Genomic DNA, 14,440 nt, shown 5'->3' on the forward strand with positions numbered 1-14,440 from the left:
TATCAGTATCACTAGATAACGTCCAAATTCTTTTCCAGGGTGGTAATATCAATTTTCATACTACAGTACCTATTTATATTCTTGTTGACATTTGATAATGTCTTTACTTTTTGCTAGTATAAGGGGTTGAACCTTACCAGAAATAATAGAAATATTAATTAAAACTAGATATTTTCCTGATATTTCCTAGAGATGCTGAACACATTTTCACGTGTTTAATGATTTAAATTGAAGTACAGCTGATTCACAACATTACGCAAGTTTTAGGTGTACAGTATAGTGAGTCCGTATTTTTTTTTTTTTTTTTTTTGCGGTACGCGGGCCACTATTGTGGCCTCTCCCGTTGCGAAGCACAGGCTCCGGACGCGCAGGCTCAGCGGCCATGGCTCACAGGCCCAGCCGCTCCGCGGCATGTGGGATCTTCCCAGACCGGGGCATGAACCCGTGTCGCCTGCATTGGCAGGCGGACTCTCAACCACTGCGCCACCAGGGAAGCCCGAGTCCGTATTTTTTTACAGATTATACTCCATTAAAAGCTATTACAAGGCAATGGTTATAATTCCCTGTGCTGTACAATATATCTTTTTTTTTTTTTGCAGTACGCGGGCCTCTCACCACTGTGGCCTCTCCTGCTGTGGAGCACAGGCTCCGAACACACAGGCTCAGTGGCCATGGCTCACGGGCCCAGCCGCTCTGCGGCATGTGGGATCCTCCCGGACCAGGGCACGAACCCGTGTCCCCCGTGTCGGCAGGTGGACTCTCAACCACTGCGCCACCAGGGAAGCCCTACAATATATCTTTGATGTTTATCTATTTTATATATAGTAGATCATATTTCCTAATCTCATGCCCCTATCTAGTCCCTCTCCCCTTCCTGGAGGAATCAAGCTCCTTGACTTCACACCATACTACAAAGCTACAGTAATCAAAACAGCATGGTACTGGCACAAAAACAGAAATATAGATCAAAGGAACAGGGGAGAAAGCCCAGAAATAAACCCACACACCTGTGGTCAATCAATCTACAACAAAAGAGGCAAGAATATACAATGGAGAAAAGACAGCCTCTTCAATAAGTGGTGCTGGGAAAACTAGACAACTACATGTAAAAGAATAAAATTAGAACATTCTCTAACACCATACACAAAAACAAAATCCAAATGAATTAAAGACCTAAATGTAAGACCAGATGGTATAACAATCCTAGAGGAAGACATAGGCAGAAGACTCTTTGACATAAATCACAGTAATATCTTTTTGAAACCATCTCCTAGAGTAATGGAACTAAAACCAAAAATGAACAAATGGGACCTAATTAAACTTAAAAAGCTTTTGCACAGCAAAGGAAACCATAAACAAAACAAAAAAGACAACCCACAGAATGGGAGAAAATATTTGCAAACAATACTACCAACATGGGATTAATCTCCAAAATATATAAACAGCTCATACAGCTCAATATTAAAAAAAAACAAACAATCCAATCAAAAAATGGGCAGAAGATCTAAACAGACATTTCTCCAAAGAAGACATACAGATGGCCAAAAGGCACATGAAAAGACTCAACATCGCTAATTATTAGAGAAATGCAAATCAAAACTACAATGAGGTATCACCTCACATGGGTCAGAATGGCCATCATGAAAAAGTCTACATAAAAATGCTGGAGAGGGTGTGGAGAAAAAGGAACCCTCCTCCACTGTTGGTGGGAATGTAAATTGGTACAGCTACTATGGAGAGCAGCACAGAGGTTCCTTAAAAAACTAAAAATGGAGCTACCATATGATCCTGCAATCCCACTCTTGGGCATATATCCAGAGAAAACTATAATTCAAAAGGATACATGCACCCCAGTGTTCACTGCAGCACTATCTGCAATAGCCAAGACATGGAAGCAACCTAAATGTCCATTGACAGAGGAATGGATAACAATGCGGTATATATATACAATAGAATATTACTCAGCCATAGAAAAGAATGAAATAAGGCCATCTGCAGCAACATGGATGGACCTAGAGATTATCATACTAAATGAAGACAGATAGAGACAAATATCATATGATATCGCTTATATGTGGAATCTTTAAGAAAAAGAAAGATAAAATGAACTTATATACAAAACAGAAATAGTTTTGTAAAGCTACAAGGGAAAAAATCTGAAAAAGAATATGTATATACATACACACACACACACACACACACACACACACTTACACATAAACACATACACAAATGTATATGCATAACTGAATCACTTTGCTGTACAACTGAAACTAACACAACACTGTAAATCAACTATACTTGAACTTAAAAAATCTTTTAAAAAAGGGACTTCCCTGGTGGTCCAGTGGTTAAGACTCTGCGCTTCCACCGCAGGGGGCATGGGTTTGATCCCTGGTCAGAGAACTAAAATTGAGCTAAGATCCTGCATGCCGCATGTCACAGAAAACAAAAAACAAAAAACTCTAGCTCCATCCACATTGCTGCAAATGTCAGAATGTCATTCCTTTTTACGGCTGATTAATATTTCATCATGCACACACACACACACACACACACACACACGTATAAAACATGTCTTCTCTATCCATCTGCTGACAGACGCTCGCATTGCTTCCTACTGATCATTTTTATTTCTTCTTCTTTGAATTCTCTGTTCACTACACATTTTTTATTGGATTCTTTTAATTATTGATTGTAAGCATTCTTTAGAAATACTAGTATATCAAATGTTTTCTCACAGCCTGTCATGAATTTTTACTTTATATTTTGTCATGTAGAAATTTCACTCCTTTACTGCTGTGCTTTTAATATTTGAATAAAACATCTTTTCTACTCCGAAGTCGTAAAAATATTTTTCTACATTTTCTAATAATTGTAATTTTTGTTTTTCATATTACTTAATCTGCAATTTATTTTAGTATATACTGTGAAGTAAGGCTCTTTGTTTTTACTAGTTCCCATATAAAAACACTGTGCCGGGCTTCCCTGGTGGCGCACTGGTTTAGAGTCCGCCTGCCGATGCAGGGGACATGGGTTCGTGCCCCGGTCCGGGAAGATCCCACATGCCGTGGGAGCGGCTGGGCCTGTGAGCCATGAGCCGCTGAGCCTGCGCGTCCGGAGCCTGTGCTCCGCAACGGGAAAGGCCACAACAGTGAGAGGCCCGCGTACCAAAAAAAAAAAAAAAAAAAACAAACAAAAAAAAAAAAAAAAACAAAAAAAACAAAAAAAACAAAAAAAAAACACTGTGCCAACACTTATGAAATATTTGTTTTCCTTATTCCACTGATTTGTAGAGGCATTTCTATGTGTCATATTCCATTTGTAGAGGAATTTTTGTGTGTCATATTCCATGGTTATGTTTCTGGACAGTCTTTTCTGTTACCCTCTTCTACTGATCTGTTCCATAGTTTTATGTCTTCCTGTTTAGATCATCCTGCACTTTTCTTTTCTTTTTTTTTTTTTTTGCGGTACGCGGGCCTCTCACTGTTGTGGTCTCTCCCATTGCGGAGCACAGGTTCCGGACGCACAGGCTCAGCGGCCATGGCTCACGGGCCCAGACGCTCTGCGGCATGTGGGATCTTCCCGGACCGGGGCACGAACCCGTGTCCCCTGCATCAGCAGGCAGACTCTCAACCACTGTGCCACCAGGGAAGCCCATACTGCACATTTTCTGTTGAGTTTATTTCTAGGTATATATGATAGATGGATTACATTAATGACCACTCACTACTCCCTATTACCACTCTCTGAATGTGATGTACCAGCTCCTCCCAACAAAATGCGAAGTATAATTTCCCTAATCCTGATTCTGGGCTCAGCCATCTGTTTTGGTTTGGCCACTAAAATGTTAACACAATTGATGAAATCAAGGGTTTAAAAAAGCCCTGCCTAATTTCCACTAGATCTCAGGTTCCCCTAACTGTCCTATGAGGACATGCCTGGGATGCCTGGGCTAGCCTGAGAGAGGATGAGATCTACAGCAGAGCTACTCCTGTCATCCCAGCAGAGAATTTCCAACATTTTAATTTAGACAGTCTTTATCTATTTCTGTTATTAAAGTTTTATTACCCTTATAAGTTGAGTCAAGTACTTTCCTCCCTTTCTAATCTCTAGAATAGATTTTATAAATTAAGGATTATCCCATTCCATGAAGGTTTGGTCCAACTTTTCCCTAAAATTAGGTCTAACAGTTTTTCTGACCACTAATTTGATTTAGTATTTTCAGTTTTCTATTTCTTCTTGAGTTGATTTTGGAAATTTTTCATTTCATGTAAGTTTTAAACTTTAGTGGCTTTATAGCATTCATTTTCTTTTGAGTGAAAAGTCAGTTTTAAATAAAATTATGGTAATAGGGATGTGAGAGATGTTGCTTTTTGGAGGGAATGAGGGATAAGAATTTTCTTAATGCTGAAATAAAAACTTGACAACCCTATTACAAGTCCCCAAAATGGAACAACTGATCTACAAAGCATTCCTTTACCTGCACATTTAATACTTCAAATATATATTTTAGGGCATTTATACAATGAATTACTTAATAGTATCTGTATGCTTCTTATATTACTGCTAATAGGTCTTATTTATTAGGCTGACTCAATTCTCTATTCTAAACACATGTAACTACTTAGTATACTGTACTTTTGTACAACTCGTTAAATTTGACTTACCCACTAATAATAACATTGATTTTTTTACACTAATTTTTCTTCTTTCTTTTCTCTCATTTATTTACACACAAAATATTTAGTGTTACTGAATCCTATAAATTTAGGAGTTAAATTCTTATCAGTTCTTCAACTAACAAATAATTTGCCTCAAGTGATAATTCTACTGAGGATACATTAAAATAACTCTCCTAGGTGGCAGGCCCTAAGGAATATCTGGTAGCAGCAGGGCGCCCATGGTAGATGTGGGAGACACTGAAGAATAGGGCAAAAAAAGGACGGAGGCTTCAATAATTATGAAAAAGGTGTAATGAACTTTAAAAAAATCACTATATTTAATTTCAAATGACATGTATTTCATTTCTCTTGAGTAAACACCAAGGAATGGAATCACCAAGTTCATTATATGTCTATTGATGTGTTGAATAACACTGATTTATTTTCAACTATCAAACTTGAATGCCCAGAATGAGTCCCACTTGGTTGTGGTGAATAATTCTTATCATATACTTAAAAAAAAAAAAATCCACATCTAGAGGAAAGGTGGGAGGAGGACATTCTACACTGTCCTCTTTAGAGCCTGACTTCATTTTCATACTCAGCTTTACATATCATTTCATTGGTTTTTATTAAAGTCTATAATGTATCTTGAAATAGTCTACGTAAATGACATTATTCCAAGAACTGTAATATTTTTAGTACATGATAAAGTCTATCTAAGGAGAAAAAGACCAAAGATTACAGTATGTTCTACTGACCTAAAATTTTATATGGAGAAAGATAATTTTAAGAGTTCTAGGACTTCCCTGGTGGCACAGTGGTTAAGAATCTGCCTGCCAATACAGGGGACATGGGTTCGAGCCCTGGTCTGGGAAGATCCCACATGCCGCGCAGCAACTAAGCCTGTGCACCACAACTACTGAGCCTGAGCTCTAGAGCCTGAGAACCACAATTACTGAGCCCGTGTGCCACAACTACTGAAGCCTGCGCGCCTGGAGCCCGTGTTCTGCAACAAGAGAAGCCACCGCAGGTGAGAAGCCTGGGCACCGCAACGAAGAGTAGCCCCCACTCGCCACAACCAGAGAAAAGCCCACGCGCAGCAACGAAGACCCGACACAGCCATAAATAAATAAATAAATAAATTTATTTAAAAAAAAAAAAAGTTCTATGTTAGACTTCTGCAATTTAAATTTTTAATGGACAGTAATGCTTATAACATCTTCCACAAATACATATACTTCATATTTTTCAAATTTTAAAGTACTTTATTTCATAGCATGTGGTTTATAAAAATTAACCAATCAGTATCTATGAAATAGTAACTCTAATTTCAGATACATCGTAGTAATTTTTTCCTAAGCAAGTAGTTTTGAAGTACTCACTGGTTTCCTGCTTTTACAAATTGCTAGCAATGTATTCACTGTGATTTCAGTTCTTACCATATATATGTTCAGGTTCCAAATCTGTATCTCCGGTTCCCCCCTCTCTCCTTAACTCCAAATAAGAATTTTCAAATGCCCTTTAGGTACTGTTAGGTACCTTAAATAAAACATGTCTTGAACTGAAATTATTTATTCTCTATATTATTCAGCAAATATGCACCCATGCTATGGACTGTAGATACTGAGACATAGTTCCTTTTCTTGAAAGCGAAAATGTAGCAAGAAAAACAAATATTTTCATTCTATTGGCTTCCTTCCTTCCTCAGTAGTGTTCCTTCTCAGTATCTTTTGCACCTTTCTCTCCTTCCTCCAGATCTCTTAATGTTGGGTTGCCACCAGGGCTCATTCTTTAGTCCTCTTTCAGATTCATGGCCTTGTTGACTGTATCTAATCTCAGGCTCTATATACCATCTACATGCTGGCAATTCTCAAATATGTATGGCTAGCACATTTCCCTTTCGACTGAACTCCAAACCCCTCTGAACATCTGTATATCTTATTTTAAATGTAACATGTCCAAAAATGAGCCCCTGATTTTTTTCCACTAAAAATTATGAGTCCCAGAGATGTCCCCATCTCAGCTGGCAGCACTCTATCCTTCCACATGCACAGACCAATACCACTGAGATCATTCTTGACTCTTATCTCACATCCCACATCCAAACCATCATGAAATCTTGTTGACTCAACCTTCAAACGTATCTAGAGTCTGTCTACATCTCACTACTTCCACCACTATCACTAGAGGCGACTGAAATAGCACCTAAACTGGTTACTTTTCACCCTTATACCATACTGTTTCTACACATAACCAGAGTAAACCTTTAAAATGCAAGTCATTTCATGCTCTGAATGACCTGACTCAAACTCTTCCAAATGATTCCATTTCACTGAGAGTAAATGTCAAAGTACGTACAAATGCCTACCAGGATCTACATTATCTGCTGCTCCATATCCCTACCTTTCTGACCTCTATTCCTATCACTCTCCCATCTTGCTCACTATATTTTAGCTACCATAGCCTTCTGTTTCTCATACATGCTATGGAGACTCACACCTTATAAACTTTACGCTGGCTGTTTCTTCTTTCTGGTACATTCTTACCTTAGAAATCTACATGGCTAACTTCCTCACTTCCTCAAGCCACTTTCTCAATGAGGCCTACCCTCAATGCTTGTAGGCTTGTCTCCAAAGAGAACTCTTTTTATCCTTGTACATAAAGTATGCAGAACCTGAATTTCATCATGAGTTACTTCTTAATTCTCTAACAATTTCAGCTACCTGTTCCTTTTTCATTCCCCCTTAACTTCAATAGTGTTCCTTCTTTGTCATATACTCTTTTATAAGAATTTGACTCTTGCTAAAGCTCAGTAAAACGAAGATACTATAAAACATGGCTATCCTCATATTAATCTATTTTAGTTACAGAAGAATTCTCCCTATATTGCTGAGAAAGAGAAAATACCCCTGAAATCTAGGAACTGGTCTTGTACTATCAGCTAGTCCTTGTCTTACTACGAACAAGCTGCATTCAAAAGGAGGCCTTGGCATTTTCCTGTTGAACTAAGCAATTTCATTGAATACCAATATTAGACAAGGCCATTCTTTAACCATGACAGATCAAGACAAAAGCAAATTTGTAATCATGTCTTGACAAAGATAAAGTATGAACCTTGTCCAAGCCACCCCTTATCCTAATGAGTGACAGCTGCTTTTTTACTGATTATAGTTTTAGCCTTGCTCTAATCTGCCCTCCCTATAGATGAGATTTATTAATATTCTCAATCACAGAATTACTCCTACTTCTTGATGGCATTCCATCCATAGCAAACCCTCATATTCTTAAACCTTCTTCCAATCACCAAGTACAAGCCCAAATCCTATAATAAGTCTTTTAGCACCCCCTGAGACTCCCCTTCCACCACCATGGCTCAATCACATGTAATCCTGGTGATCTCTGTTTGGAGGGCATCAACACTCCTCCAATGCCCTAAATGTACAATATAAGTTAATAGTGGCTCCTTACTTAGTGGTTTATGTATTTTAAAGGCTAAGGTAATTAAATAGTACAGAATGTAACACTGAGTTCCAGTCAAAACAGGCTAAAGGAGGAACTGCAAACTGAGATGATTATATTGGCTAGGGGATAACAGGTGTATGGTTTGGATCAGTTATAACACAGTGAATGGTAAGGCCTATGGCAAGGCACAGTGACTGCACACCCCACTTATAGTCTTCATTAACAACACACTTAGCAGTGACCAGTGATCACCAGCCTACATTTTTTAAGTTCCATGTCAGTTTAACACATGGTTTTTCTTCTTTCATTATCTTAAATAAGCTGATTTATTAAAACAGCTGAACTTAACCATTAACTATTAAGCAAATTAGCAATTTTAGAAATTTTAAAACAGAGAAAAACAGTGACTTCCCCAGCAATCTGTAATTTCCCTTGTAATCAATATAACTTCTTTGAACTTAAAGTGAAGAGGCTTTTCCAACATTTTGTCCCCAATCATCAGATTTTCTCAGGTTCAAGGAACTGCTTTCTGTACTGACCCACAAACTTTCAACCCATTTTTTCTGGACTTTTGGACTCGATTTTTAAAAAAGGCCTAATTAACCTCTCTAGCATTCCCATATCAGACAGAAAGATCTGAGCTACTCTTTCTGGTTTCTTTGCCTTACAATTCCTAGCTTTTAATCAGTGTGCTTATATAGAGAATTAACAACTAGATAGCCTTCATTTCTTTTTTCTCTCCTCTCCATCAGCTTTCTCTATCAACCCCTTTGGCAAATTGTTTTAATCATCATCCCCTACTGGTCTTCTCAAGAAGACAGGCCGTTTGAACACCACAGTTGATAATTTCTCTAACACCAGTTGCTATCTGCAATGGCTTGGAATAGCAGCTTGGTGAGCTTTTCATTTCTTTAAAAAGCTAACAACAAATCAAAACTTTAGACATGAAAGGAAAGAGCAAATTAAGACTCATAAATTAACACTCTAGCTTTATCATAGAATATAAATGATAAAAAAAGAATTCCATACAAAATGAAGACAAATATTAATACCTCAAATTTATATACATCCTATACATAGACTAGTCCACAATTTGGTCACCAGTCTCACGAGGCAAGACAGGAAGTGGTAATATTGATAATATTATGTATAGTCTAACCGAGAATGAGATTAATTCCCCAATATAACAACAGGGCAAATAAACAGAGAAGCATCGATTAGAGTACAATTCTTTTTCTTAAATAAATGTTTTAATCACTAATCACATGTTACTTGCCAGTTGAAAAACACTGGAAGAAATATGTGAAAGATCAGAAACTAAGAAAATGTGAAAGTAAAAATCCTAAAACAAGTGCTTTTAAATAAATACAGCTTGCTGAAACACTAATGAAGTATGCCACAATGTTTCCTGCCTCCTTCCAAGCAGGGCATGTAGATAATAAATATGAAAACAGCATTTGGTATATTAAGATATACTAGAATATTATTAGATTGAACTGATAAAAACACCTAAAAGGAAAAAATAGTAGAGCTTGGATACAAGATTAAAGCATCTTATGCAAGATTTAACATGATGAGATGTAGTAATAGAGAAAAAATTTAGGGACACTTCAATTTTCTCATTCAGAATATAAGATGAAACTCCCATCCTTCTCTAATACAGTGGTCATCTTAACACTAAATGTAATTTTAATACTTCCAAAATCTGATAAACACTACTTTCAGTTAGTGTGCTATCCTTTCTTTTAAGCAAGTTGTTAATCAAATACGCAACTAGCAAAACTCAAATTTCTCATAACCAACCACATCAACTATAACATGCATGCTATTTTCTTGTTTTCAGTAACGTAGCTGGAGTTCCCTGGTTGCCTAGAGGTTAGAATTCTAGGCTTTCACTGCTGTGGCCTGGGTTGAATCTCTGGTCAGGGAACTGAGACCCCACAAGCCACAAGGCACAGCCAATAAATAAATAAATAACAGACTTGTATAAACATACACTTTAGGGTTACATATTACAAGTTAATTAAAATAATCTCAACTCTCTAAAAGTAAAGTGGGTTAATTACATCAGTTGTAATGATGACTATCAGATTAAGAATTAGGAATACAAGAATTTTTATCAGTCAAGGTAATGGTTCTGACATTATCATAGTTTCTTGTCTCTCCTCACTAGCTTTTTTCACCATCAATGAAATGTGGTTGCATTCAGACATCAGTTTAAGACTAAAAAGAGAAAAAAAAAAAAAACAAGGAAACAAGTAAAAGGCAAGGGACTGATTCTGCCGTTTAAAAAACAGATGAGATCACACAGAAAGAGAAGAACAGATAAATCAACTTAATTTTCAATGAAAATAAATTGTAAGGTTTTGTTGGCAACAATTATTAAAGCCATTCTCTTCCAGGGCAGAATATTTAAGTGCTTATCCTAAATCTTTTGGTCACATAGAAATTATCTCCAACTCCTCAAAAACACAAGCTGACACAGTTGTACAAAGCAGGTTTTCAATATAAGCAAGAAGGAACTGCTGAAACTAGAATGAAAAAAAAGAGAAACACTACAGTTCAATAGGTTGTCTTAACTCAAACACATTATTCTTCAAGAAGTTTCATGAAAGTCTAAGATATTAATTTAATGATGCTGCAGGGCCATAACTGCACCATTCTCAATTTAGAGTAATAAGTCTGGAGTGAGTGCATTTTCAGGAGGATATATGTAAGCGTGTTCATTATTGAGCCAAGTAATAGTTTCATATCATGAAGACTAGTTACGTGGGTTACTAGCCTTTCCCAGGTGCATAGCGTTTTATCAATAACACCCAGATTATTTCAGGTCTCTTTCCTTACACCTTAACATCTCTCATTCTAAAAGACCAAAAAGTAGAAAAGATACCCCTTTGGAGTGGAAGGTTACACTTGATGACTTCTAATGTCACAACAGTTCCGAAGTTCTATAACGCTACTTAACTGTCAGCATATGCAGAGCACAATGTAATGGATCAAGTTCATTTACTTTGGAATTTATCAAGCAATACTTGCCAATCTATTAAGCACAAGGAATGGAAAGAAATTTCAAACTGCCCTTAAAGAGAAGTTTCAAGCTGAGGAAATTTATTTAACCTAAAATAAAATCATGAGAAGAAAACTCACACAAATTAAAAACCAAATGACCCGAACTCCACAAAAATGACAATGTCACAAAAACATGGGCAAAGTGTTCTTGGTTTTGAAAGATCAAAGAGACACAACTGAATGCTATATGTGATCTTTAACTTGAAGGTGGGGGTAGGGTGAGCAAATAGCTAAAAAGGGCATTATTAGGCAACAGGGAAAATGTGACGTCAAATTTCTTGAGCGTGATAATGATATTGTGGTTATGTATAAGGATTTCCTTGCTCTTGGGAAATGCTTATTCCAATATTATTCCAATATATTGGAATATATGCTCATTCTAAAATTTTCAAGTGTCTACTTCTCTCTCCCTCCAAGGTAAGCACTTAACATTTTGGAATATATCTTCCATACTTTCTTCAACGTTTATCAAACTAAACAAACAAAACCAAGACTGTGTGCCCAGGAGAACAGTGACCATGTCCTTTTACTTTTCATCGTTAATTGTAATCCAACTCCTGATAAAGTATTTGGCACAGAGTGGTCTCTCAATAAATATTTGTTGATGTTCAATTCATTTATGTTGCACAACTTTTTTTTTTAACCTTTACCACTACACTGTGAATATTTTATGTCAGTATTGATGGAGCTACATTACACTCCACTCTTATGGATGCATCAAATTATGTAATCAACAACAGACATTACAGTTAGTTGTTACTAGTTTCTCACCATCACAAACAGGGCTGTAAATATATATAAAAAAATAGATATAAGGGTATATAAATATGTACATGCATTTACCCACAGCATTTTAATTAAACAGTCATTTAAAATTGTTTATACTTACTCTCTGCCTTTAAATTATCATAGATCATTTATATATATATGAAAGTTAATTATGGTAGTACATTACAATCTGACTTTTTAATTCTTTTTATTTGCTAAAACACAATAGAAATTTTAATAATATAACATGTTCCCAAGTACAAAAAGTTAGGGGGAAAAAAATCTTACCATTCTTGCTGACATCCAGTTCCCTGAGATTAATGAGATTTGCAATAGATGCTGGTAATGTTGTTAAATCATTATCTGGCAAACTCAGTTTGTGTAGAGACTGACAGTTAAAAAGTTGCTGTTGAAACAAGGTAGAGAAGTATTTTGATTATTCCTTAAGTTTCCTTAAATATTTCAATTATTAACCTTTACACAAATATTATTAATATCATTAAAACTGAATGAGTTATACCTACACAAATACCAGGGAAGATCTCTTATTATTTTATGCTATTATGGATCTGAACACAATTGGACTACTCAGAATGATTTATATCCTCACACTTCTGCCCTGGGTGAAATGCACTTAGTGAAAATAAGTATATGGTGTATTTTCTGCTAAGGTCATAAAAAATAAGTGGCTGTTAAATATGGTAAACTTTGGATCTTGTATTCCAAGCATCCTTATTCCAAAATGAAAGTTTATATAAATTAAATTCAAATATGTACAGCTGATTTTAAATGACTTAAAATATAGAATTCTGATTTGGGAGCACAAATAAATAAGGGAGCAAATATACTGTTATGCTAAAATCACAATAATGAAATGTGATCAAAATATATTTAACCAAAAGCAGTAAGTAAATGGGCTACTTCTAAGCCCCATACCAAAAAACTGTACAGAGCATAGAGGATTTTTAGGGCACTAAAAATACTCTGTTTGACAGCATAATGATGAATACGTGTCGTTATATATTTGTCCAAACCCACAGAATGCACACCAAGAGCAAATCATAATGTAAACTATGAACTTTGGGTGATTATGATTTTTCAACATAGGTTCATCGGTTGTAACTACTCTGGTGGTTTAACCACTCTGGTGGGCGATGCTGATAAGGGTGGAGGCCATCCATGTGTGGGGACAGGCTATGTATTTGGGAAATCTCTGTACCTTCCTCTTAATTTTGCTGTGAATCTAGAATTATTCCAAAAAAGAAGAGTCTTTAGAAAAAAACAAAACTATGCACAGGATGGCACTGAATAAGTCCTATTTAAGAAGAGCATTCTTCCAAAAATGGAAAATTGCTAGGCATGATAAGTGATTCAGTTATTTTCACTATCATAGCAAGCCTCTCTTTTCAACACAGTCCCCAGACTGAGACCTTGCTGGTGGTGATTAGAAAAAGGGACTAATTTTAGTCTTCCATTTTCTCTAGGAGAACTAGCTAAGGAAGATAAATTACTTGCTGAAAAACAATATACAAGGGAACAGTCAATTACAAAGCACCCTATTACAACTTAGGGGAGAAATTCATGAACATGCAACCCACAACCTTTAATATTTTATCCACATCTATACACAGATTTCTTTATAAGACAATCTTGGATAGCACTACTTTCAAAATGATTTTACTACTGGCCACCCAAAGAAAACCTTTTTCAAAACACTGCTGCCGGGCTTCCCTGGTGACTCAGTGGTTGAGAGTCTGCCTGCCGATGCAGGGGACACGGGTTCGTGCCCCGGTCCGGGAAGATCCCACATGCCGTGGAGCGGCTGGGCCCGTGAGCCATGGCCGCTAAGCCTGCGTGTCCGGGGCCTGTGCTCCGCAACGGGAGAGGCCACAACAGTGAGAGGCCCGCATACCGCAAAAAAAAACCCCAAAAAACAAAAAAAAACTGCTGCCATCCAGTATGTATATATACACACACACAAATCTAAAACAAATACTTTAAGTTACAATAGATACATGCAACCCTCTTTATTTTCTACTCTATGACAGTTAAGGTTGCCAGATAAAATACAAGATGCCTGATTAAACTTGGATTTCAGATAAACAATAATTTTTTAGTGAAAGTATGTCCTATATACTGCATGAGATACACTTATACTAAAAAATTATTCACTGTTTATCTGAAAAGTGTAATTTAATTGGGTATCCTGTATTTTTTATTTTCTAAATCTGCCAGTCCAAATAATAGTTCATTATTTGGAAATGCCCCATATATTAAATTGATTTTTATGAGCCACTAATGAGTCTTCACCCACAGCTTGAAAACCACTGCTGTGTGGGTGGTAAAGCTCTCTGACAAAACTATGGTAGCTTTCCACACAACAATAAGAAACTGAGGGGCTTCCCTGGTGGCACAGTGGTTGAGGGTCCGCCTGCCAACGCAGGGGACGCGGTTTCGTGCCCCGGTCCGGGAAG

At 36.8% G+C, this 14,440-nt stretch overlaps 1 protein-coding gene across 13 annotated transcripts in view; it reads right to left on the reverse strand.

The window, feature by feature from the left end:
* The window catches only part of ERBIN (erbb2 interacting protein), a 110,679-nt gene that overhangs the window by 55,255 nt on the left and 40,984 nt on the right, over window positions 1-14,440 (reverse strand). For all 13 annotated transcript variants that reach the window (XM_032625197.1, XM_032625205.1, XM_032625206.1 and 10 more), the window contains exon 4: window positions 12,255-12,372. In XM_032625197.1, coding sequence (XP_032481088.1) covers window positions 12,255-12,372 — 118 coding nt within the window. The remainder of the gene's footprint in view (window positions 1-12,254; window positions 12,373-14,440) is intronic.

The sequence above is a fragment of the Phocoena sinus genome, chromosome 3 (assembly GCF_008692025.1).
Source record: "Phocoena sinus isolate mPhoSin1 chromosome 3, mPhoSin1.pri, whole genome shotgun sequence".
Lineage (NCBI taxonomy): Eukaryota > Metazoa > Chordata > Mammalia > Artiodactyla > Phocoenidae > Phocoena > Phocoena sinus.